This window comes from Epinephelus lanceolatus, chromosome 18 (assembly GCF_041903045.1).
Source record: "Epinephelus lanceolatus isolate andai-2023 chromosome 18, ASM4190304v1, whole genome shotgun sequence".
Classification (NCBI taxonomy): Eukaryota; Metazoa; Chordata; class Actinopteri; order Perciformes; family Serranidae; genus Epinephelus; species Epinephelus lanceolatus.
This window is the reverse complement of record NC_135751.1, coordinates 25,494,610-25,517,780: the sequence shown is the minus strand read 5'-3', so window position 1 is coordinate 25,517,780 and position 23,171 is coordinate 25,494,610. Positions and strand designations below refer to the sequence as shown.

Below are 23,171 nucleotides of genomic sequence, written 5' to 3'. Positions count from 1 at the left end.
TAGTAGCAAGAGGGAAACGCAAACCTGACAAACACTGTAAAGATGAGCAACTGGGGAGACAAGGAATTGCGCACCCTCCTTGTCCTCGCAAAGGAAGAGGCCATTAACCATCAGATGACAGGAATGGTGAAGAACGGGCCGACTTATGAGAGAATCGCCGAAGGACTGACTAGCCGCGAAGGACTGACTAGCCTACTACGTCACTGTTTACGTCACACGCTGAGCTACACGTTTTGTTACTTGCTCACGCCCTCCATTGCCCTGAAAAAGGCACATTCTGTATAAACAAAAGTAGGTAGGCGGCATTTCGCCACACTCCCCAATTTTGTTTTTATACTGCCAATGCTGAAAAAAGACTGATTGGGCTTTCCTGCAAATTTGCACAATTCCTATCTAAAAAGTTAAACATTTTGGGACATGGGCTTATCATTTTCTGTATATGAGAAGACTGATAGAGCTCTCATATCTTTTGGCTAAATATGAAGCTACAGCTGATTAGCTTAGCTTAGCACAAACTCTGGAAGCAGCAGCAGTACACCATGCACAGTGAAAGTGCTTAACGTAACCATTCCTTAATTCATATAGAAATAGAACACGCTCTCGTTTAGTGAACGTTTTAGTGAAGAGTGTCGTATTGGATTTATGGACACACCAGTTGTCTATGGGTTTATTTAGCAACATACGTTGGAAGTTCTTAAACGATGATAACTGTGTCCTGAGATAACCTTCACTTGATGAGTGTGTGAGAGTTGCATTTTTAGGTCGGCAAATCCCATCAGCATCAGAGCCGGGAGGCTGCACTGAGGATGTAGCTGCAGCAGCCGCTTTGCTAAAGCACTTATACATCCTGCACTGCTTCAGATTATAAAATGTTGTATGTGAAGGTTTTTCATGATGTTACTGATTGCTCCATCTTTACAAGCAACTTTCTTTTTACATATTTCGCATTTAGCTGTGTTTTAGTAAAGTGAGCACACATTTAAGATGTTTTGCCCTGTCAGCCATGACTGGAGAGCAACATGCAGTTATGCAAAGTCAAGTATAATCGCCTGACAGCAGCTTTGTCATCAATAGGGGAAACCTAGGAATTTAAGAATGACGGCTTCGTGTGAGAATGAATTAGCATTACATTAATACTGAAAGCAGCGGCATTTGTCCAGGAGCTTACCAAAACTTTGGTTCAATGAAGTGCCAGTTGTAAGTGCTGTAACTATCTGTTTTATAATGAAAAAAAAGCGTCATGAACACGCCGTTGCTGTTTGACTATCACACAGGCTTTAACGAGACTTGTTTGTGTGTTTGCTGCTTGTCGAGTTGTTTACCTGTATCCGTGTACCATAGCGTGCCTGCCTGTTGTAAGGCAGGAATTCCACAGAGAGCCAGTGAAACAGCAGGAGGCCAGAGGATCCAGGGGAAAGGGTCATAAACCGGTGCCATTAATTGCAGTTTTCAAACTTTTGCTTAATGGTCTCCTGTTCCCAGCACCAGTCCCTGCTCTCTTTACCATGCTCACCTCCCATTCTTTGATTCGCTCAAGGTTACGCTGTAACCGACTTCAGGAACAGGCTGTTGAGTAAGCCTTTGAGCCATTCAGATGCCATTTTTGTCATGAGCCATGACCTCCATCTTTTTTTTAACCTTTTCACTGACATTGCATAAGTGTTCTGCACAGCGAGAACTGCCATAGCAATAAGACAGACGAGGTAAATGAAAACATCCTTTTAGTTTTTCCTTGTCATAAGGAAACGTGCCATAATGACAGCATGTGTGCGTTTGTGGTTTAAAAGGTAGATTTTTATGGCTGTAAGAGTAGATGTAAAGCCCTCAGTCAGTCCTGCAGCTCCATATATAACTTACTTTCACATGTACAGCCTCCCAGAGGCGTTTTCTTTTAAACCACTTGCATTGTTTGTGTGGGTTGTTACTGTAAAAGCAGCGCTTTCACTGGGTGTTATAAAGGGGGCAGGATTTCCTTTGGACAGCCTGTAGAGCCCACCACACCCCCCCAGGCAACAAGAACATTTTTCTCACACAGGCTTTGTTTTTCTGTTTGTATTCAAGTGCTTCAGACTCAGTAGGGTTATTAGCAGCCACATACTGTATATTCATTGTGTTAATACACAAAGGGTTATAGTAGACGGGTTATAAAATGTCTGGATTTGGGTGCCAGACAGAGCAAGTAACACGCTTGACCTTCTGAAATTCCAGCTCACATACTTGTCTCATGCACGCGTCCGCCCACCTGCCGAGCCACTGTTGAACTTTTATGATGTCGCCCACACAGGCTTGCCTTTTCAGTGAATGGGTTATTTTGTGGTCAGTAGAAGAAGTGTTTACCGCTCATTAGATTTTCTTTATATCAGATTATGCCTCAAACATGTAGAGAAAATGCAGTCCTTGTATTATTGTGAGACAACATTGTGCCTTTTAAAGCCTCAATTCAGAATTATCCATTCATTATTCATAACCACTTATCCTCATACAGGGTCACGGGCGTACTGGAGCCTATCCCAGCCGATATTTGGCAAGAGGTGGGGTACATCCCAGACAGGTCGCCAGACTATCACAGGGCTGACACATAGAGACAGTCATTTATTCACACTCACATTCACACCTACGGGGAATTTAGTGTCACCAATTAACCTGCATGTCTTTAGACTGAGGAAGGAAACTAGAAAATCTGGAGAAAACCCACGCTGACATGGGGAGAACATGCAAACTCCACACAGAAGGACCCCCGCCAGCCGACTGATTCAAACCCAGAACCCTTGGCTGTGAGGCAGTAGTGCTAACCAGAGTTAGCTTAGCCACATACAGCCTATGTTTAGCATTTTTACACGGGTGGACAAAGTTTATTTAAAGGTTCCCGTGGAGGTTTTGACCTCTAGTCGTGCTATGAAGTTATTTTTCCATGATTGGGGACCCCTTTTTGTTCCATCTTGTGTGTACACACACGGCAATTTCCTGATCAACAGGTGGTGGTAATGAGCTATGATATGCAGTAAAGGCAGGGAAGAAGAGGACTGATAGCATTTTAACAATGCAGGATTTAAAGTACTTCAACTTTTGGCCTTGCAGATGTTTTAGAGGAAGGAAATGCATTCAAGTTTGTTAGAGTTTGTTAGAGGATTCATGCAGTGGGTGTGGTTGAGTAACACTGAATGTTAGGGGTAGGAAGTGGCTGGCATAACATGTGTTTGTGTACAAGAAAACACCCCAAGGCAAGAGGTTCAGTATGCAACTCTGGAGAAAGATGGTTGTTGAGGCTCATTCTCAGGTTGTCAAATATCGATGACCTTGGGTTGGTTGTCAGACCGAACCACCAACCCAAAGCATCGGTATTTGTCAACTTGGAAATGAGACTCAACAATGAGCTACCTTTCTCCAGAATTACATGTTGCACCTTTTAATTAGAAATTATTTTATTTACTCGTGAATCTGTTTTGCAAGTTTGGGGTTTATTAATAATTATTATATGACATTTTTAGCTAGTGCCAACTTTAAGACTGAATGTTCAGACTGACAACAATGCTGCGTTAAAGATTTGCAAGGAGCTGTATTTGTGTTGCTTCAGGCACCAGTGTGACAATGTAATGCAATCCAGGAAGGTCAGGTTAATTAAAATATCATGATGTTGAAGGCTTATCAAACACTAGAACACTGTACTGCAATTTGTCTTCTGAAGGAGACAAACTGGATTTGACAACTCCTGGAGAGATATCAGTATTTTTATCTCTTGTCAGGTAGAGTGCAGAATTATTCTCATCCATGTTACAAATTAATTTCCAGGGAATGTATGCTTGTATTAGATTGGCCAATGCAGTCCATTTCTGAATGAGGTTACATTGTGTTGTGGTAAAAAAAAAAATAGAGCCACGTTGAACTTTTTTACCCGGACAAACTTGCTTTCTATGCAGTCTTGTGGCCTCAGTGAAATGAAGGAGGGTGCTGCATTTTTCATGCAGTGCTGTTGTCTCTCTGAACTCAGTCTCAAAACGTCCTGTTATGTGTCTACATATAGAAAGTGTGAAAACATGGGGTGTAGGACAGCTCATCTGCCATCCAGAAACACCACTATACATCATCCAAGTGCACTAAAACCCCTCTAGTTTTTTACATCATATCCCCCACAACCCATCACTTATAGTCTGTCTTTTCTTTGCCCGAGACCTGTGATCAGCAGAGGCCTGAGTGATGCGACGCTGTTCTGCTTACTCAGGTAGAAACTCCCCTTGAGGACATGCTCTAATTGAATGGCGTCCCTTTTAGTGTGGCTGCGCCACCGGAGCATGTTCCTGCGCTGAGTACTGGCCTTTACACTTGAGTTTTAGCAGACCTCCACTCATGACTCAAAGTGAGGCGCGAGTCCAATTGACTCCCTGTCTGATCAGTGATGGATGGGTACAGTAGAACGTCAGTGTGCATACTTAGCAGGGGTGTAAATCACCAGTTTCATCACGATACAATATACTGATTCTTTGGACAATAGAGTATTTGCTGATATCACAAAGTCTGCCACTAGGCCTGTACGATTGGGATTGATTCAATTCAGGGGGCCTGCAATCAGTAAATATCCTCATTGTCTTTTTTGTTTGGCTGCCTGCCATTGTCTGCTGGGCACTAGGCCTCTAGCACTGCTTGAACGTTTAAGAAGGAGGTGTGTCTGGATGGAAATAGTGACCGAGGCGTGCTATGGGAATTTCAAAATCAAAGCATGTCTTTGCATCCATGAAATTTAGGGCTGCACCGACTGTGGAATTCCAGGTTGATCTATTTTTTGTCGCTATGAAAACATTAACAAATTTCTCCTTCAAACAACTGTAATCGTTCAAGTTTCTCACCAAAAACATTTTACAAGATGACATTTGAACACATCATGAGAATGACAATAATTCACCTTTGCCCAATACTCATTGTCACGGAAGAGAGCTTGAGCGCATCATAATGTAACTTGATGCAACCTTCATCAGCTGTCCGTTCCGGCCACTGACTGCTAACAGCTAACGTTAACTAGCTCTCCTCCTGCTGATGACAACACAAATTTGTTGCTCACAGCGTAGCATTATCAGGGAAACAATAGGGTTAGTCCCAAACACCTCCCCTGGACAACAGGACGCTGTCAGTCTCGAATGGAAAAGCATCGGCCGCTGCCATCAGTGAATGTCATCTTATTTGTAGATAGGACGATGGCAGTCAACAAGTCGAATATGGGCTGATACTGATGTGCAGCCAATAAATTGTGCATCCCTAATGACATTGGATTGTCGATCATTTAATTGATATATCAATGTATGGTGACACCCCTAATATTTAGACATTCAAAGATAGAGGGAGGAGATAGTTATAGTCCAGTATGGAAGGCACAGACACATATAAACAGAGATACTGGATCTCAAATGCTGCAGCAAATTCGTCTGATATCATTGCAACTTCTTGCAGACTGTGTGTCGGTGTTAAGTGTCCTCAGCAGTGTCATACCTGCGTGGGATAGATTCAGTAATTGGCAGGATTGATTTAGTCCTCACTTTCTCTACTTGAGTGCTAAGCAGAAGAAAAAATACTGGCCAATCACAGGCATAACCGGGCCCACCAGTGTGAGAGCAGCTCCCCCAGCTCCTTGCCAGCACTGAATTGGTGACAAATTAAAGAAGCTTCTTCCACTCCTCCTCCTCCTCCTTCACTTGTTCAGCAGAGCTCCTACACTTTGGTCTTCCCTCGTCGTTGATCGAGGCATTTATTTGTCGCTGCACACTGATCAGAATGAGACCTTTAAAGTTTTGTAGTTTTTTTCCCACTTCCCCTTTTTTATTCAGCCTTTAGGCATACTGTCACGCTCAGAGAGTAGTCTGTGAAATTAGGATCACATGCTCAAACATTGGCTTGCATGTAGGAAGTGTGTGTGCAGTGGGTCTTGGGCTGTTTGACTGCTTCCCCATACTTTGATGTCTGCTCTATGCAGCATCGATAATGGTATACAGTGTAGAGCAGGGATACTGAACTGGCTTTGCCCAGGGGCTACTTTTGCAAAATGATAAGAGGTTAGGGGCCAGTTAAAGGGTCAGTGTGTTGGATTTGGAGAAATGGATTGGCAGAAATGGAATACAATAAATTACATATGTTTTCTGAAGTGTATAATCACCTGAAAATAAGAATCATTGTGTTTTTGTGACCTTGGAATGAGCTGTTTGTATCTACATAGGGAGCAGGTCCGTGCCCATAGATTCTGCCATGTTGCACCGCCATGTTTCTTCAGATAACACTGACTCTAGATAGGGCCATTCACATTTTCGCCTCGGTCACGGTAGTTAGCAGCCCCTCTGCGACAAGCAGCGATGGAAAAACACTGACTTTTTTCAGCACGAAACTGCTTTATTGAGTGTTTTTCCCGGTTTAAATAACCTGGTCCATTTGTTTTGGAGAGGAAGAGACCTCTGTGGATAATGTGGCTCCCGGTAAAAACCTCCTGAATATCTGGATCAGAAAAAAAGTGAGCACACATTAGCAGGTGCTGGGCTTGTGGCCGAATAGCGTTGAAGAAACACTGATGCCTTACTGCTTTATTCAGTGTTTTTACTGGTTTTCATAATCTGGTCTGTTTGTGTTGGAAAGGAAGAAACCTCTGTGGATAATTTAGCTCTTGAATACTGAAGGAATCCTAAGTGGGAGTTCACACTTGGCACATGGGAGAAGTTTAAGCTTGTTGCAGTCTGCAGTCCTCACTTCTAATCCTCTGAATCTGACAAATTGCTCCATTATCAAACAAACAACTATTTTTATCAGTGTATATAATACATGAATTACCCAGTTTTAACCTTGTGTCATTTGCTGTCCTCGCTCATCTTTGCCAAATCAGGTGGATGCAGGGGCATTTTGTAGGAATTGGAGACATTGGAGATTAGCCCAAACTCTGTGGAGGGGTCTTGGGGATCCCGCCCTGGCACTTGTGAATCAATTTGTTGTCATTGTGAATTAGAATACAATCAGCAGGCCCCCCAGCACCTTATCCGTAAGTTGAGTATCACTGGTGTAGACAAAGCTGCTTCTCTTGTGTTTGCATTTACCCATGCTGAGGTGTTAATGAGCTTTTTATTAACCCCAGTGCCCAGTGTTTTTGTGAGCTGGTCAGTCATAAAATAAAACAAAATGGACACCTTATGAACATTCTACCTCTCTCTGCAGGTGCCCTTACAGTCGGTCTAGTCCGGCAATGCCAGACCATCCACGGACGAGACCGGACCTGTATTCCACCTCGGCTGCCCCCAGAGTGGGTCACCACGCTTTTCTTCATCATCATGGGCATCATCTCCCTCACAGTCACCTGTGGACTACTCGTGGCATCACACTGGCGCCGAGAAGCCACCAAATACGCCCGCTGGATCGCCTTCACTGGTAGTAAGTGAACCAATGGTTTTGCTACACTAGACTTGCAGTCAGCACATTTTCTCTCGGAGCTTTCTCACCTTCTTCTCTGTCTCACTGCATAACCTTTTGAAAATTATCTCTCTTTGAGGCAGGAAATAATAAAAGGAGAAGTGATGAGGTTGAATAGGTGCAAGAAATTGGCCCCGCCACGCATTGCTAATTCAGATGTGCAGATAAAAATGACATCAGAAGCGTCCGAGGCTATATACAGGACCTTTTGTGTGTTTGTGTTTCTGAGAGCGACGTGAAAACCTGTGCGTGGGTGTGTGTATTTGGTTGCGTTTGCACATTCATGAGTGTTTTTCTTGCATGCTTAACGACTCCTCTTGCTCCCTGAAGCTGATTTATTGAGTAATACAGCTCCTCTGATACCCGAGTGGGTGGCTTATGTGCCACAGCATTTCTCTAGTGTTTTCTCTCACTCTTTGCCTTGAACATCGCCACTTTTTTTTTTTTTTTTCAAACACGATTGCTGTATAGATGCACTTCCAGCACTCGATAATAACCCAGCATCCATCTCGTGCACCGTAGCTGGGCTGGTTTCGTAAGGCTGCGTGGGAGGGCGGAGTTTGATTGGTCGGTGAGTTAAGGGAATAGACGGCCTCAAGCACACTTGTACAGATGGAGCGGTGGCCTGTGAAGCTCTGTGTTATTGTTTGAAAGCTGGGTGCATTTTTCAGGACACTGCAGCTTTTTTTTGTTCTGCAGATTTGAACAAACACCCAGTGTTTTCCTCAAGTTTTTTTGTTGTTGTTTATGCCAGCCAGGCCAAATGCAGATTGATAATTAGGTTTTGTAACGCTCCCTAATCACTTGCAAATTCTCGATGAATCACCACTTTCCCCACAAACTTGTCTGTCCGGTGAGCACAAATCTGTGTCACAAGCTAAATTGGATGGCGTTGAGTCATTGTTTAACAATCACACTTCAAGGAAAGTAAGGTGGTTGCCATGGAAACAGTGAGCAACTGTCACCCTTGTCCCCTTGTTAAGCTTCTGTTGGCCATATTAGACAAGAGGTATATTCTTTTCAACGAGTTTAATGCATGATGATGATTATCACTTTAAATCAGGAAATAGAGCCAGACGGGGGGACCCGAGATATATTTTAGGCATGAGGGAGAAGAAACTTGGTTTGTTGTATTAAAAAATATGTGAAATCATCACTTTATTCTGTTTGAAGGCCCCCATTCACTGACACCATGGCAACTGATGGTCTTTCTGGGATTCTCTTGTATCTCAAGAGCCTGTTTGAAGTGTAGGAGAGGGCTGAAAAGGCAAAATTGGAAACTGAAATGAGCTTTTCCCCCCTCTGATGTTGCTGAACTTGTAGTTTTGATGGCGAACACCTCTCTGCTGTCGGGAGAGGGTGAGAGGTTAAGTGAGGAAATGGGTGGGGGCTTAGGAAGTGTCGAGTAAAGACAGCACGTTGAGTGAATAATCATGTTTGTACAGGTCAGGAGCCAATATAAAGGCACAAATGGACGCGGAGAGATGAAGAATAAAGTGAAGCTGGTTGTGAGGAGACGGGGGTGGTGGTGCATTCAGGGCAACCAGGTGATGAAGGTTGAGAGGAGGTGGGCAGTCTGTAGTGTAACTGGCTCTCGGCCGACGGCACCTGAATGGACAGCTTTGTATGACCAGCACAGACCCGCCTCTGTGTAGCTACACACACACACCCACACACACACACACACCAGCAGTGTTTCTCCAAGGTGTGAGGGTCATCTGTGGAGGTGGAAATAATAAATATGTTTCTTACGTTATATTGACAGTAACTGCAGAAAATGTGGTGGTTAATGATGAAATAAATTTATTTTCCCCTCCCTCCCCTGATATTGATTACAGCCCCAAATACCTTTATGGCCATTCTCGGAACCCATCGGCTGTATTTGGCGTCTGACTTCCGGCAGACGGTGATACAGCCTCTGGGGGCAGACCCCCGATTTTTTGGCATTCCGGTTTGATTTGGGTGGAGGAGGCGATTTTCCGTTTCCAACTTCAATACGATGTGGACTACAAACAGCCTACAACCGGAAACCAGGGCTCTTCCGCACCTCTTCCGGAGATAAGATCTCCGGGGTTTGCCTACAGACTCTACATTCACTTAATGTAGAGTCTGTATATAGAGACTACTTTATGGCTGATCCACCAACAACAGAAACCTTATTTCAAAGAGTGACTTGACACTAAATCACTTTTTATGCTTTCGTGCTGACGACAGCCATAACTGGTGACATTATTTTTGCGGGTTGTGGGTTGCATGACTGTCTGTCCCATACTCGTGAACATGATTTCTCAAGAACAGCAAAATTTCTTCAAATCTGGCACAAACGTCCACTTTGACTCATGGATGAAATTTTTATATTTTGGTGTCAAAGGTCACTGTAACCTCAAGAACTCAAGAATTCATATGCAAATTTTGATATAATTTCACAAAGATGTCTAATAGGATAAAATGTTTGAGAGGTCGAAGGTCAACTTTTACTATGACATCATAATGTTCTGAAAAAAACACTTTTCTGACCATTATTCAACATCTTATCTCAGGAATACAAGGGGAGACGTTTGGTCGGATACAGAATTAGTGACACTAATCTTGGGTGTCCATCTTAAAACTGAGCTGATACAGATTTTCTGTGCTGCCGGGTAGAAAATGTGTGTGAAGCCTCCACCTTTTGCCGACAAATGCACATGTAAACTGCAGCTTGACTGGTCAATGGAGACATAAAACTGTGAGACGTAACTTCAGGTTTTGAGTTAGCAAACAATCACTTTATCACACAATCTCTTGATCCTGTTCCCATTTTATAGTGTCCTTTATGTCTGAAATCTAATTTGTTACTGGATAAGTATTTTTTGGCTTCCATAAACATAAATATCCAAGAATACGCAGTTTACTGTCATGTAAGACCGGGAAAAGAAGCAAATCCTCATTTGAAAAGTTTTAATCAGATAATGTTTGCCATTTTGGCATGAACACAATTTATTATCAAAACAGACTTGTTGCAGGTCTAATATTGAAGTGCAAAGCGAATTTCTGTACTTTCGATTAATAACTATAAGTCATTAGTTTATCAGCCAAGGTGCGGTAGTTTCACCAGCTGCAGGTGGGGTGTCATCAGTTCAGGCACTTAAGAGAAGCATTGGACCATCTGGTGCAATTCAGTTAACTTACTGGTGAAGCTTGCACCAATGATGCTGAGCTACGCATTTCTGGCTCCACTTAGCTTACCGTTCACCGCATCCTTTTGCAATCGTAACCCCCATCATAGATAAACACATGGCTGAGGCAATGAGCAGGCAAAATGATAGACCTAAATATATCTTGTGTGTGCTTTGTGATGCAGATTTATCAGACATCGTTCATTTGTGCTTTATGCTGGCAGGCGGGGAAATTTGTCCTGTTTGAGTCAGCACAACATGCATCTAATTGGCTCTTTAAGGACTGTTTCTGAAAGTATTGTATACACTAGTGTGTAATCATTTACATGTCAGGGGTTCTGTTTTTCAGAAAGTACAGTGATACGTACAGTTAATAAGACCATAACTCTATTAAAAACAGTTTAGTTTAGTACCTGCATGAATCTTACACTCAATTAATCTTGTTCAGATAAAATTCCGGAGGGGGCGATTTTATGCTATATATTGTGAGACACTGTTTATACTATGATTGCTATCCCATGGATATCTTTGGTTTCATTAGGACCTTGTGGATAATGTTGCAAATAAATGAGTCAGCCTGATTGATGGCAGCATTGAGTTTTTATATGATTGTTGCACCAGTGTGCTGTAAAGACTGCACTCGGATTTGTCAGGTATTTAAATTGCTCGATTAGTCAAAAACAAATATTCCTGTCTGTTTATTTTATCTACATCGATCAGCCTAAACATTAAAGCTACTGGCGGGTGAAGGGAATAACATTGATCATCTTGTTTCAGTGCAGTGTTCTTCGGGGGAAACCTTGGGTTCTTGCATTCTTGTGGATGCCAAGCACACCCCCTCATGGCACAGCACTCCCTGATGGCAGCGGCCCCCTCTAGCAGAACAATGAACCATGCCACACTGCAAAAACTGCCAGGAATGACCCGAGGAAGGCGAGAGGAAGGTGACAGAAAGCTTAAGACATCGACCTGGCTTTAAAATTCCCCAGATCCCAATCTGATTATGTTTTTATGGGCTGTGCCCCAGGTACCCCCGATCCATGGTGGGTCCTCCATGGATCCGCCTTGGCTCTGACCTTTCGAGGCATGGACACAGAACCTCTTGTGGTGTCTGATACCAGGGCAGTGGATTTCTGCAGTCCTGTGGGTTGTAAGGTGGGAGCATGTCCCACAGATGATCACATTGGGATCTGGGGAATAAGGAGGCCAGGTCAACGCCTTGAGCTCTGTCTCACATTCCTCAGGTTATTCCTGAGCAGTTTTTCGGTTACTCTGGGGTGAATCGTAGATAATTGATTGGCAGAATTCCAGCCACAAAATGTATTTTAATCCGAACATCTAGATTTCTGCTCCACTCCAGACTCCTCTGGCTGCATAACACAAGAAAGCTGTTAAAGGCAACACTGATGAGATTTTTGAGACTGGGAAAAGTCGTCCCTCAGGTACTGAACAGCTCTGCTAATTGGAAAGATAGAGTAAAAAGGTGATGGCTAAAAATGGCTTCCTGTGCTGTCACCAAATGGATTACACACTGTACTGTACACACTGCAACCCCACCCCCACCGTGCTACAACAGACAATCAGTCCAGGAAAGAATGCTGGTCAAAAACATCCGACTGTGCGCTTTGAATGCAACAATAAGAGTTATTTTTAATACCTGAAGCTGTTCCACAAATTCTGCTCAGCTATTGATCTTTGATTCACCAGAGTCTCACAGTTGTTTAACGTCACTGTGGTCGACATAAATGGACTCAGAGCTGGACCCAAAGCTTCAGCAAAAACATCTTCAAAGGATACAGAAGAGAAAAGGAGCCATCCTAATAAGAGACAACTTTGTTATCCAGTCACAGATCCCTACTTCCTGGACAGTACGATAAGACTTGGTACTGACTCCGCCTCTGCTTCGCTCCGCAGCTGTGAACATGTTGTGCTCATCATCACAGCATGCTCACTGTTTTTTAGGGGAGTTATTTTCCTTTGGTCATGCACATGCGTGCTTGTAAAAAGCCAATTATAAATGTGGCTAAAGGGGAACTCCACTGATTTTACACATCAGAGTTTGTTTGCGGGTTCTGGGGAGCACTGCTTCATAGGTATGACTCCAAAATAAATCTGGAGGTGTAGAGTCAGAAAGAAGCCAGCTTAAGCAGCTCGAGGCTATATTAGCCTGCTCCATTGATTCTTATCGTCTGTCCATTGTGAATCTGACATGTTATAGGAGTGCAGTGCTGAATCGAGAGGAGGACTCTGTTCTCTAACCCTATACCCTGATTATGAAAACCCAGTCTCTGTATATATTTGAGTTTAAGCTGAAGTGAGGGACTTGTACACATAAATAAATGTCTGTTACATTTAAGCTCTTCTTAGACAAGGTCACAATGCTGATGAAGCATTGTATGGCAAAGTTTCTTGATACTGGTACTTACACTTTGGATAAAAAATAAACTTGGCATTCACAGGATGGACGAAAGGCAAAAAAAAGAAAGTAATTGACTTGAAGAGAGTGCTCCTGGGGGCAGGGAGGATCACGGTGAGCTCTCTTGCAGGCATAGCCCATGTCTTAAGCATGCTCTGACAGTGTTTGTGTAATTACTCTCACTGCCAAAGGAGGGAGACAAAAGTTCACCACTGCAGGTTTAAGAAATCCGAAATAGAAAGCTGTTTGATCACACCAGAGTAGACAAAAAGTCTCTGTAATTTGTTTTATAAACTAATCTAAAAGGGGAAAACTTGAAAGTGGAAGGTTTTGGATGAAAGGTTGTTGCTTCCTTCAGCTTTTCTAATCCGTTTCACTCGGCCACAGTTCAAAGAAACACAACCTAGATGCAGTGTAAGTTTGTGTATGATGTGTCTGACTCATGTCATAAAGTTTATTTCAAGAAATCAAAGCTCTTATGTAACATCTAGTGGCAGCCGTAAAAAACTACAACATCAGCATACTGTGTGGCTTCCTCTACAGCCCCTAATGTTTGTCCTTTGTTTAATTCAGGAAATGCTACTTTAGGATTTTACTAACTTGCGAGTAAACAGAGCAGGATGTGGCTGTTTAGAAAGCCTGAAATCTGATTTGCACCTTTAAGCACGTAGAGAAACCTTAAACATTGTTAATCAGCCTGAGGTTGTTATGGAGAGCTTATTTATGCTTCTTGGAGAAACATTTACTGAAACTAATGCTGCATTCAAGTGGTGTCTGAAAATAGTGTATATTTGTGGTGAGCTCAATATGGTTTTACCCACAAATATTTGTCCAAAGCAACACAAAAGATTGACTTTACTAACTTCAAAGCTGAAAATAAATCATCTACCTGAGGGATGCTTTGTAGAGATTTGCCAAAACATTTGGCTGCCTTCGAGTTATATCAGAAATATTGTAATTTAAAGGTGGGAGTAAAGAAATGACCCAACAGGATGGTAAACAGAACATGTAAAAAGTGAATGTTGTCATTTTTAGAATTTTAAGTACATCTGCGGTGTGCATGTGTGTGGCCCTGTCTTTAAAATGTGTGTGTGGTTGTGGTGGGTTTACAGGTTCATACTTGAACACTGTGCGTATTTGATGTCTCCTCTTTTCTGTTTGTTGACAGTAGAGGTAAACGGGTAACTTTAACATTATTAAAGAGGTACTGCATGTGATTTTTGAGCTTTAAACTAAACGATATGACTGTAAATTTCTTACCAAATTTATAAAAATCATAATTTCATGGGTTGAAAATGGCCAACACACCATCTGCTGTTTGAAATCAGCTCTGAACCTTGTCAGGCCAATGCTGACAGTGTCGAGTGGTTGGGACTTATCTGGGTCATGACATTTATATTTAAAAGAAGAATTTTAACGCCCTCTAATCAACTCCTACCTCACACACACACTCCTACCTCAGTCCCATTCTCATGAACGTGATATTTCAAGAACGCCTTGAGGGAATCTCTTTAAATTTGGCACAAACATCCACTTTCACTCAACAATGAACTAATTAGATTTTTTGGTCAAAAGTCAAGGTCACTGTGACATTGTGTCTGTCTCATTCTCAGAAACACGATACCTCAAGAACACTTTATGGGAATTTCTTCAAATTTGGCACAAACGTCCACTCGGACTGAAGAGTGAGCTGATTTTGAATTTGGTGGTCGAAGGTCAAGGTCATAATGACTTCACAAAACATGTTTTCGGCCATAATTCAGCAATTCATACACTAATTATGACAAGATTTTACACAAATGTTTGATAGGATAAAATGATGAAGTGATGACGTTTTATTTTCAAAAGGTCAAAGGTCAGCTTCACTGTGGCATTATAATATTCTGCAAGAACAATTTTCTGGCCATTATTTGACGTCACAACTCAAGAACAGTTCAGTTTCATGTTTACATGAAAACGATCCGCTGAAAACGGAATTGTTTCTCATTTTCATTTTGAAAAAAGTTCCGCGTTCAGACGACGTTTTGATAACAATCACCGTGTGCACAGATGTGTCCAGGCCAATAGTTAGCGGTGTGACTCTAATGAAACAACACGTGCCTGCACACAGAGCGGTGATGTATAAACAAACAAAATGGCAACCGCACGAACGTTTGTCTAGATAGACGAGGTGTAGTTGCTACAATAACTCTACACTTCGCTGGAGAAGCATTGATGAGTTTATTGGGCTGCGTACCACAAACAGAGCTTGGGAGTCGACCATTGTTGGTCGACTTTCTTGCGCATGCCTAGTGACTGGAACCGTAATGCGCATGTGTGAAAAGTATCTGTTTTCACAGGAACTGCATATAGCAAGTTTACATGGCAATGGGGACTATGCGTTGCATTGCACTCTGGGACCTGTTTTTAATACGTGTTTTCAGGCATCCAAAACGTCGCTGTCATATAAGAAATCAGCCAAAACGCAACTGAAGTTTATCGTTTTTGGTTGAAATCGTTGTTGTATAAACATGGACCTTAGTCAGATACTGAACTGATGACACTAATCTTTGGTGCCCACCTTGAAACTGTACTGATTGTAGATCGTCTGTGCTCGTGGGGGGAAGATGTGTGTGAGGCACCCATGTTTTCACACACATCGATGTAAACTATAACTGCAACTTGACTTTTTTCATGGAGGCATTGAACTACAAGGCGGTCAGCTTTAATCTCTGCTGTCTTAACACTTTTACAGTGTTTGCTCCTCTTTTCTCTGCTGCAAATCACAGGCATGTCTGAACTAACACCTTGACTCGCCCATGGACACAAGACAGTCAGCCTGTGAAGGTCAAGGGCTTTTGGGAAATGTTTTTTAAAAGCTGCTAAAAGATAGAAATATGACGGTGATATTAGATTGTTTTTCAAAAAACTAGTGTCCTTACTCAGACAAAAGAAGCGATCCTCATGACGTACTGTTGCGTGACAGGCTCTGTTTAAGGCTGTATTTTTAGTTCCTAAAGTAGTGACAAATGTCAGTGGGATTTTGAATGAGGTGTCTTCATCTGGAACAGAAGTCTTTATATAGGACAATTACATCTGCCAGCGCTTGTGGAAAGTTTGAGCTAAAGCACTGATATAATGATAATGGTGTCAAATGTTGGGTTTCTGTAATTGCTGCCATGGTAATTATAAACTGAATGTTGAGATGTGTCACGAAATTAAAGCATACACAGTGATTTGTGCACCTGCTCTCTTTGTCTCCTTTTTTAATGAAGACATTGTTGTGAAACGAGCAATCAGTCCGTCATCTCTGCAGTCTGGGAGAGCAAAAAAAAAAAAAAAAGATTTACTGCCAAATGTTGGTTTGGCTGAGCCTCACAGATTTGTTGCTTGATATTTTGTTGCTGTATGTTTGTCAGAACATTGTGTATTCTATAACATAACCTTTCTTTAAATGAAGCAGTTACTGTCAGAGTGCGTTTGACTGAAAGTCTCTTTCACATCTTCCCAAAAAAAGACATGATCGTGGTGCGTACTATGAGTCTGCTTTGTGTAATTGCCCCTTCAAAGCCATTTGAAAGGCACTATTGTACATCGCTAATGAACTTACTAAAATTGAATTCAGTTTGCACAACCTATGCTTCCTGCTCAAGTTGAGTGAGTTCATGCTTAATTTTCTGCATCTAGTATGGAGAACAAAAACTAAAAGATAGACTGAGACCTTTTGCGTCCCATCTTTTATTTTTTAAACCCTGTAAGTGCCAGTCAAATGACTCCAGACATGAATTACACCTACTTTAGTACTCACTAAACTAGTGAGTATAACTGGGTGTCTGTACAGAATCATATTATATGTTATGTAAGTGCACAGTAAACTAACTTCTTTCCTTCTTACTCCTTCCTTCCAGTGATCCTCTTCTGCATGGCGGCGCTCATCTTCCCCATAGGCTTCTATATCAACGAGGTGGGAGGCCAGCCGTACAAGCTGCCCAACAACACAGTGGTCGGTTCCTCGTACGTGCTCTTTGTCCTCTCCATCTTCTTCACCATAGTGGGACTTTTGTTTGCAGGCAAAGTTTGCCTCCCAGGCTGAGGACTCGACCGTGCCCGCCTCTGGACTGACATAAGAGGCTCTGAAAATTTCATGGGATTTACAAAAACACACAGTGACTGAAAATCAAAAACAACAAACTCTGGCCCGAAGCCTGAAACAGGGGAGTCTTTGAATATGTGTCAAGGGACCGCAGCACCACAGAGTACCTAACGACTAAAAAATGAAAACGAACAAAACACTAAGAGGAGGGACACGGGGCACAAGCGGGGGTGAGAGGGAGAAAGGGCAGCAGAGGCAGTCGCAGCACCCTGCCACTGTTGATTTAAAATACAGCTGTCTCTGTTGTTGTTCCTTTGTAAAAGGGTGCTTAATGTGCTGCTGTCATGGCAACTGCAGCCACAATGCTGGCGCACATTTCTTGAGGACCACTGCAGCCACTCCTCGACTTGACCCCCGGCCGCCCGCTGCACCGCCCTCGGCACACATCTGCGCCGTCACGACTGCTCCTGTTGCTATTTTTGGCTTCTCTTAGCTATTTCAGTTGTGTGTTTTTCTGTTGTTGTACATTTTGTGTTCTTTTTTTGTTGTTATTTTCTCCTCCCACCCCCACCACGCCTCCCCACCCACCAACGCCTTTCCACTGAAGTAGCTTGAGTGTAATTGAGGTTCACTGAACTGAATCCTTGAGGGGAACTGGGTGGTTTTCTGCCAGCTTGGCTTTAGAGCGGGGTTTATTCTTGCCTGTCACTTCAGGAGGCCCCAGGTGTGTGGCTGGGGAGAGCAGCTGTGAACACAGCTGCCTGGGCCAGCTCATGGGCTGCTGTGGACGAGAGGAAGGTGCAGGTGTGCTGCCTCCAACCAGCTGCAGCTCAGGTGCAGGTAGCAGTGAGGGGCAACTTCCCTGGGCAGCAGAACAGGAGGTCAAGTACCATAAAGGAGAATGCCACTCAATGTAAGTTGAGTTGCATTATGTTATTTATATGGACAGCAACAGAGTATTAGTGAGCTACTTTGCTAAGCTAAACCCATGACACTGATACACATCTTTTGCCAATAACTAGAAGACTGTGAATTTAGAGAATAATCATCTGAACATAAACACACCTCCTGTATTTGTAGTAATAGCTCGGTTAAGTACAGCCACAAACATAGTGGCCTTTTCAAAGTATTTTTCAAAGGTGTTACATCACTGTGGTGTTATATTTTCGAGGAGTTGTGATGAACTCATATATCTGTAATTATAGCAGACAGTACTGACTTTTTATAAATAGAAGATGAGGTCACATTAAGGTGTAACAATAACATATGTGAATGCTGAAAATTGGTGGTATTCTCCTTTAATGTCGAATAGGAAGGAAGTGAGCCAGGAGCAATTTTTGTTTTGTACAACAGTGGAGGCACAGGGACTGCAGGTCAGGTCCATGCTTGGGGCTGCGCCTCAGTGTGTTGCTCTCGAGTGAATGTGAAACACACACACACACACACACACACACACACACACACACACAAAGAGCCACCACTCTCTGCACGGTGTAAATCCACACATTGGGGCTTTTCATTGTTGAAAATAGTGAAAATTTGCCTATTAGACATTCATAGAGCCAAAGGTGATGTCTTCAAATTGCTTATTTTGTCACAAGGCCAGCTTTTAACTTAAGATCAGTGTGACCCTTAAGACCCTTAAAACCATGCTTTACTCGGCTCAACAAAACTTTTCAGCTAACTTGCCTCCATCAAGGTTGTGTCCAAGGTTAATTTTGGTTTGGGCATAATCATGCTCTGATCTCAAGATAATAAAAAAAAATGCCTTTATTATCCTTTTAGATATCATCGCCGGACATTTTGTGCAACTATCTATAAACTCAATTTCTTCTTCTTCTTATGTCAAAATCCAATCATGTTTTCTTCCTGTAAAACAAAATGTGACGTGTGCCTAAGTTAGCTTGTACCAAACCGATTTAAACCAATATCATCCTCCCATCAATCAGTCAGCAACTTTTAGTCGCACAGAGCTGGTTAGCTAGCGAGCAACAACATACTACGGCTGCTACTTGGTTATGGGTTGCGGGCTGGAATTTATTCCTTTGAGGAAAGGGATATCTGCGACAGCTCCAGATTATGCGCGAGGCATTTTGCAGTGGACTGCTTCAGCAACTAACAGAACAAACGATGCTCTTCAGCATCTGACTCCCTGACAGATGCTACCACCCCGTCTGTGTACAGCGTCAGGACACACCCACTTTGCAATGATCATTTTCAAAACAGCCTAGCTGAGGTCTAATTTGGACATTCATTCATCTAATTAATTCATTGATCCATCTCTTCTTTGCCCCCCTCTGGTAAAGGAGGTGTGTGCACTCCACTGCAGTTCCAGTAAACTCTGTAACACCGTTTCCTAACAGCAAACAAGCGTCTAACTACTGCTACACATCGTGTAACATCAAAATTTCTCTGTCCAGATTGAATCCGTTAAATATGGAACTCTGTTACATCATGTAAACAAACTACTTACCTTTCAGCTGTGCGCAGATGTAACCACTGAAAAGATGGGTGAGTACATACTTATTTATTCATATTCACAACACAACTGTCACGGGTTAGATGGCATTGTCATAGCTACCATGCTATATCATGCCACCATATCCACTTTATAAAATAAGCTAGCTTAATAGAAAGCTCTTCTTTTTTGCTGGAAAATAAGGAGGTATCATATTGATAACTCCTCATTTCAACCTTGTGAATCAGCCGTTCCTTGTCCATTGCGGCGCTTTCTACGAGAGGGACAGGAATGAAATAGAAGCAGGGCGTGTTGTTTATGTTTAGGTCAAAATGGTGCACTGCATCGAGGGCAGGATATTCCAATAAAAACAATGCAATCAAGTGTGTGGCATCCAGTTAGGACACGTCCACCCACATTTAAGCATCCAGTGAAATACAAAGGATTTGATTTAAATCCCTCTTGTAACTGTATACTGATCAAATATTCTGTTTCACTGAGAAATACATCACAGTACAGAACATAGAGACGCTCTAACTTTTCACTGAGACTTCAAGTTTTAGAACTACAGATCCCATAATGTGGAGAACTGAAGGGATGTAAACAGGAAGAAGGAGGCAGTGAGTTATGCTGTGTGTGTTGAAAGCCTATATTTGAAATTGGCACCATTAAAAGTATGCCAAATTAGATATTCTTTTTTGCAATGTCCTTGTAGATATACAGACAACTATCACTGGATTACTTTAATACAGAAGAAAACTGAAAACATGATTATTCTCAGGCAAGTTCTGGAGCTGAAAAGAGAGTCGCTGGAGTTTTCTGATGATTTCTAAGCTGATTCATGGCCGTTTATTCACAGATGATTATTAAAAGCCTCTCGTCTATACAGAGCACCAAATTCTGTATTTGTTCACCTTATTTTTCAAACTCATTATTCAAAATAATGAGTCAAACCTCTTTCATCTCGGAAATGAGTTGGGTTTATTTTACTGGGACCTTAACACAGCCTTCCCTGAACCAAATTATATTATACAGATTTACAATCCATCATCAAAATTGTTGCAGATTAATTTTATTTTGATCGCTCCTCCACATGTATGAAAAAATAACCCACATATAAGCTTCTACTTAACATGTTTACGCGTAACAGTGTGGGGAGCATATGACCTACTGACACACAGATCTTCTCTGCAAAGTGTGTGTGTGTGTGTGTGTGTGTGTGTGTGTGTGTGTGTGTGTGTTGACTCAATCACAGAGCTCAGTCGCAAAGTCTTACAGTTTTCTTTTTGTTTTGTATTTCTGTTTCCTGCTCAGCTTTTCTCCCTCTCGGTCTGACGATGTATACTGCTAACTCTCCACTCTGCAGTGCCCTCCCTGTCCTGGTTGGTTCAGTATTGTGCCATGACCTGTTTTTGTTTAATAATGTACAGACACACAAAAGGCAGGATTTCTGTATTAGGAAGCACTGTGCATTCAACAGTATAGGTAACAGAAATAGAAGCACCACAAATGTATAAAAAAAGAGAACTTCTTACCTCATTGTTTTTGTTTCTGCTATTATTTTCTAATGGTGGCAATGTGTGCCCTCTAATTTGTCTCTTGCCTTGATCGGATGTCTTCACATAAAGCCTATGATCATAGGAAATTATTTATCACTGAATAAAAAGAGGAAAAAAATGGGTGTGTGACTCTGACGCAGTCTTTATGATTAATTGTGCTTATTTAAGGGGATGTGAAGTGTGAATCCAATCAGCAGCTGCGATGATGGACAAAACAGCGCAGATAATTTAATCAGACGAACTCTCCATATCCTATTAATCTTAAAACCAACATGCTACTTGTGCAGGATGTGACCCAAATGTCCTTCTTCTCCCACTTCATTAAATCTGAAAAAAAAAAAAAAAGACAAACCTACTTCAAGGGCAGCCACCCGGGATGCATCAGTGGAAAGGCTATCTGTGTTCCCAGGCTGCATCTGTTTAATGCTGTTAAGTGGCCTTGAAAGCTATTTTTAGAATAGTATTGTCAGGGCTAAGTGGTCTGATTAAGTCAGTTATTTTGAGGCTTTTAATTTGCACAGTAAACATTTTCCTTCACAGTAACACCTTACTTTCTAAGACAACTGATGGTGTTTATCACCACCATAGTTTTGAGCACTCCAGAGGTTTTACACTTGGGATAAACCGTTGTACCCTTTATGTTGACCCTGCTAGAAATGATTTGATTGTTTTGCCAGGAATTAAAACTTGTTTTTTTAAGACTGAGTGATGGGTTTTTTAAGTAATAGCGTGACAGTTTGGGGGAGAGCCTTTTTGCTTTTATGTTGAGAGTTAGATGAGAAGTTTGATACCTCCTCTCATGTTTGTTCGCTTAAACGCTTAAAGATTAGGCTACGTTAATATTACTAGAATCAGATTCCAGTGGCTGCCTGCAGAGCATTGATTTCATGGAATCCAAATAAATGATGAATGATCCCAATAGCTCCCGAGCGTTGAAATGTCTAAAAGGCAAAATTTAAAGACCCTTTTTCTGTTAGTAAACAGTATGATGTTTGTTGGTGGGCGGGGCTTAGCTGGAGGCAAAACAATTCTCCACAGACATTAGCCGGCGCTGGCTAGCATGTTCTGTTGGCTTGTTTTAGACAATGGAGGAAGATGATACAAGTGGTGCATTCGGGAATAGTTCGTAAAATTCAGAGCGCTATCGGAATCTATTGTGCTGTTATTCAGAGCACCACATCCTCGGAGTGGCAGAGCGGTGATTGACTTAATTGTTTGTGAATTCATACAGAAATATAACACTCCATTTCTTCGAATAACAGGGTTCACATTTTAGTGTAGAGCGTCACACTGAATTTACAAACGCACCATGTCAGCTCACTCACTCTCCGCAACCATGAGCGTTACTTTAATGAGTAAACACTGACCAACGGGAGCAGACTGGCCAACCCGTACGCTCTCACTCAGTGTATGGATGATGTCACAGGAAGCTTTGTGGTTAATTACTATGCCAATCCTACAAAGGAGGACAACACCTCGAACAGTTTCCTCCAGTGCGTTTTGCTATCGAAGCTAACGTTAGCTAATGCCCTAAAAAGTTAGTGTTAGGGAGAAATCCAATATTCCTCTTAATACCTCCTCAACATCTGATGAGGTGGACATGATAACCCTAAATACACATAATGTTATTCATCCCTACAACATTAAATACTTTTTCCCTAACCTGATATGATGATTTTTGATGATCGACTCCATTTAGTCCTTTTGTCTTATGCATTTAACCCTAGTTGCCTTTGTTTTTGTTTACAGGAAATGATAAAAATTTCGGTTTTGAGCCATGACTCCTTCTATTCTGGCCCCCAATAACACAACAAGACGACATTTTAAGACTTCTATGTAGCCTACAGCCCTGCAGTGGAGAGTCGTGTTTAGCCTCCAGCTAACAAACGGACGTCATTTTGACGTCGGCTCTAAAAGGGTCCATTGAACAAAACATAGATCTAATCTTTTAAAAATACACGTTTTTATCCAACAAAATATTGTGCCTCAGTCCATATTTGTTGGCATTTAGCATTTCAACATTTTCACTGCAGTCAAAAAACTGTTGCTCTCCTGCTTGCTGCAAACAAAGGGAAACACA

General features: G+C 42.1%; 1 protein-coding gene across 1 annotated transcript in view; it reads left to right on the top strand.

Moving 5' to 3' along the window:
• Positions 1 to 18,839, top strand: part of mosmoa (modulator of smoothened a) — a 28,975-nt gene extending 10,136 nt beyond the window's left edge. Inside the window, exons 2-3 of the mRNA XM_033645243.2 lie at positions 7,180 to 7,392; positions 16,890 to 18,839. Coding sequence (XP_033501134.1) covers positions 7,180 to 7,392; positions 16,890 to 17,074 — 398 coding nt within the window. The 3' untranslated portion in view covers positions 17,075 to 18,839. The remainder of the gene's footprint in view (positions 1 to 7,179; positions 7,393 to 16,889) is intronic.
• Positions 18,840 to 23,171: the final 4,332 nt, after the last annotated feature.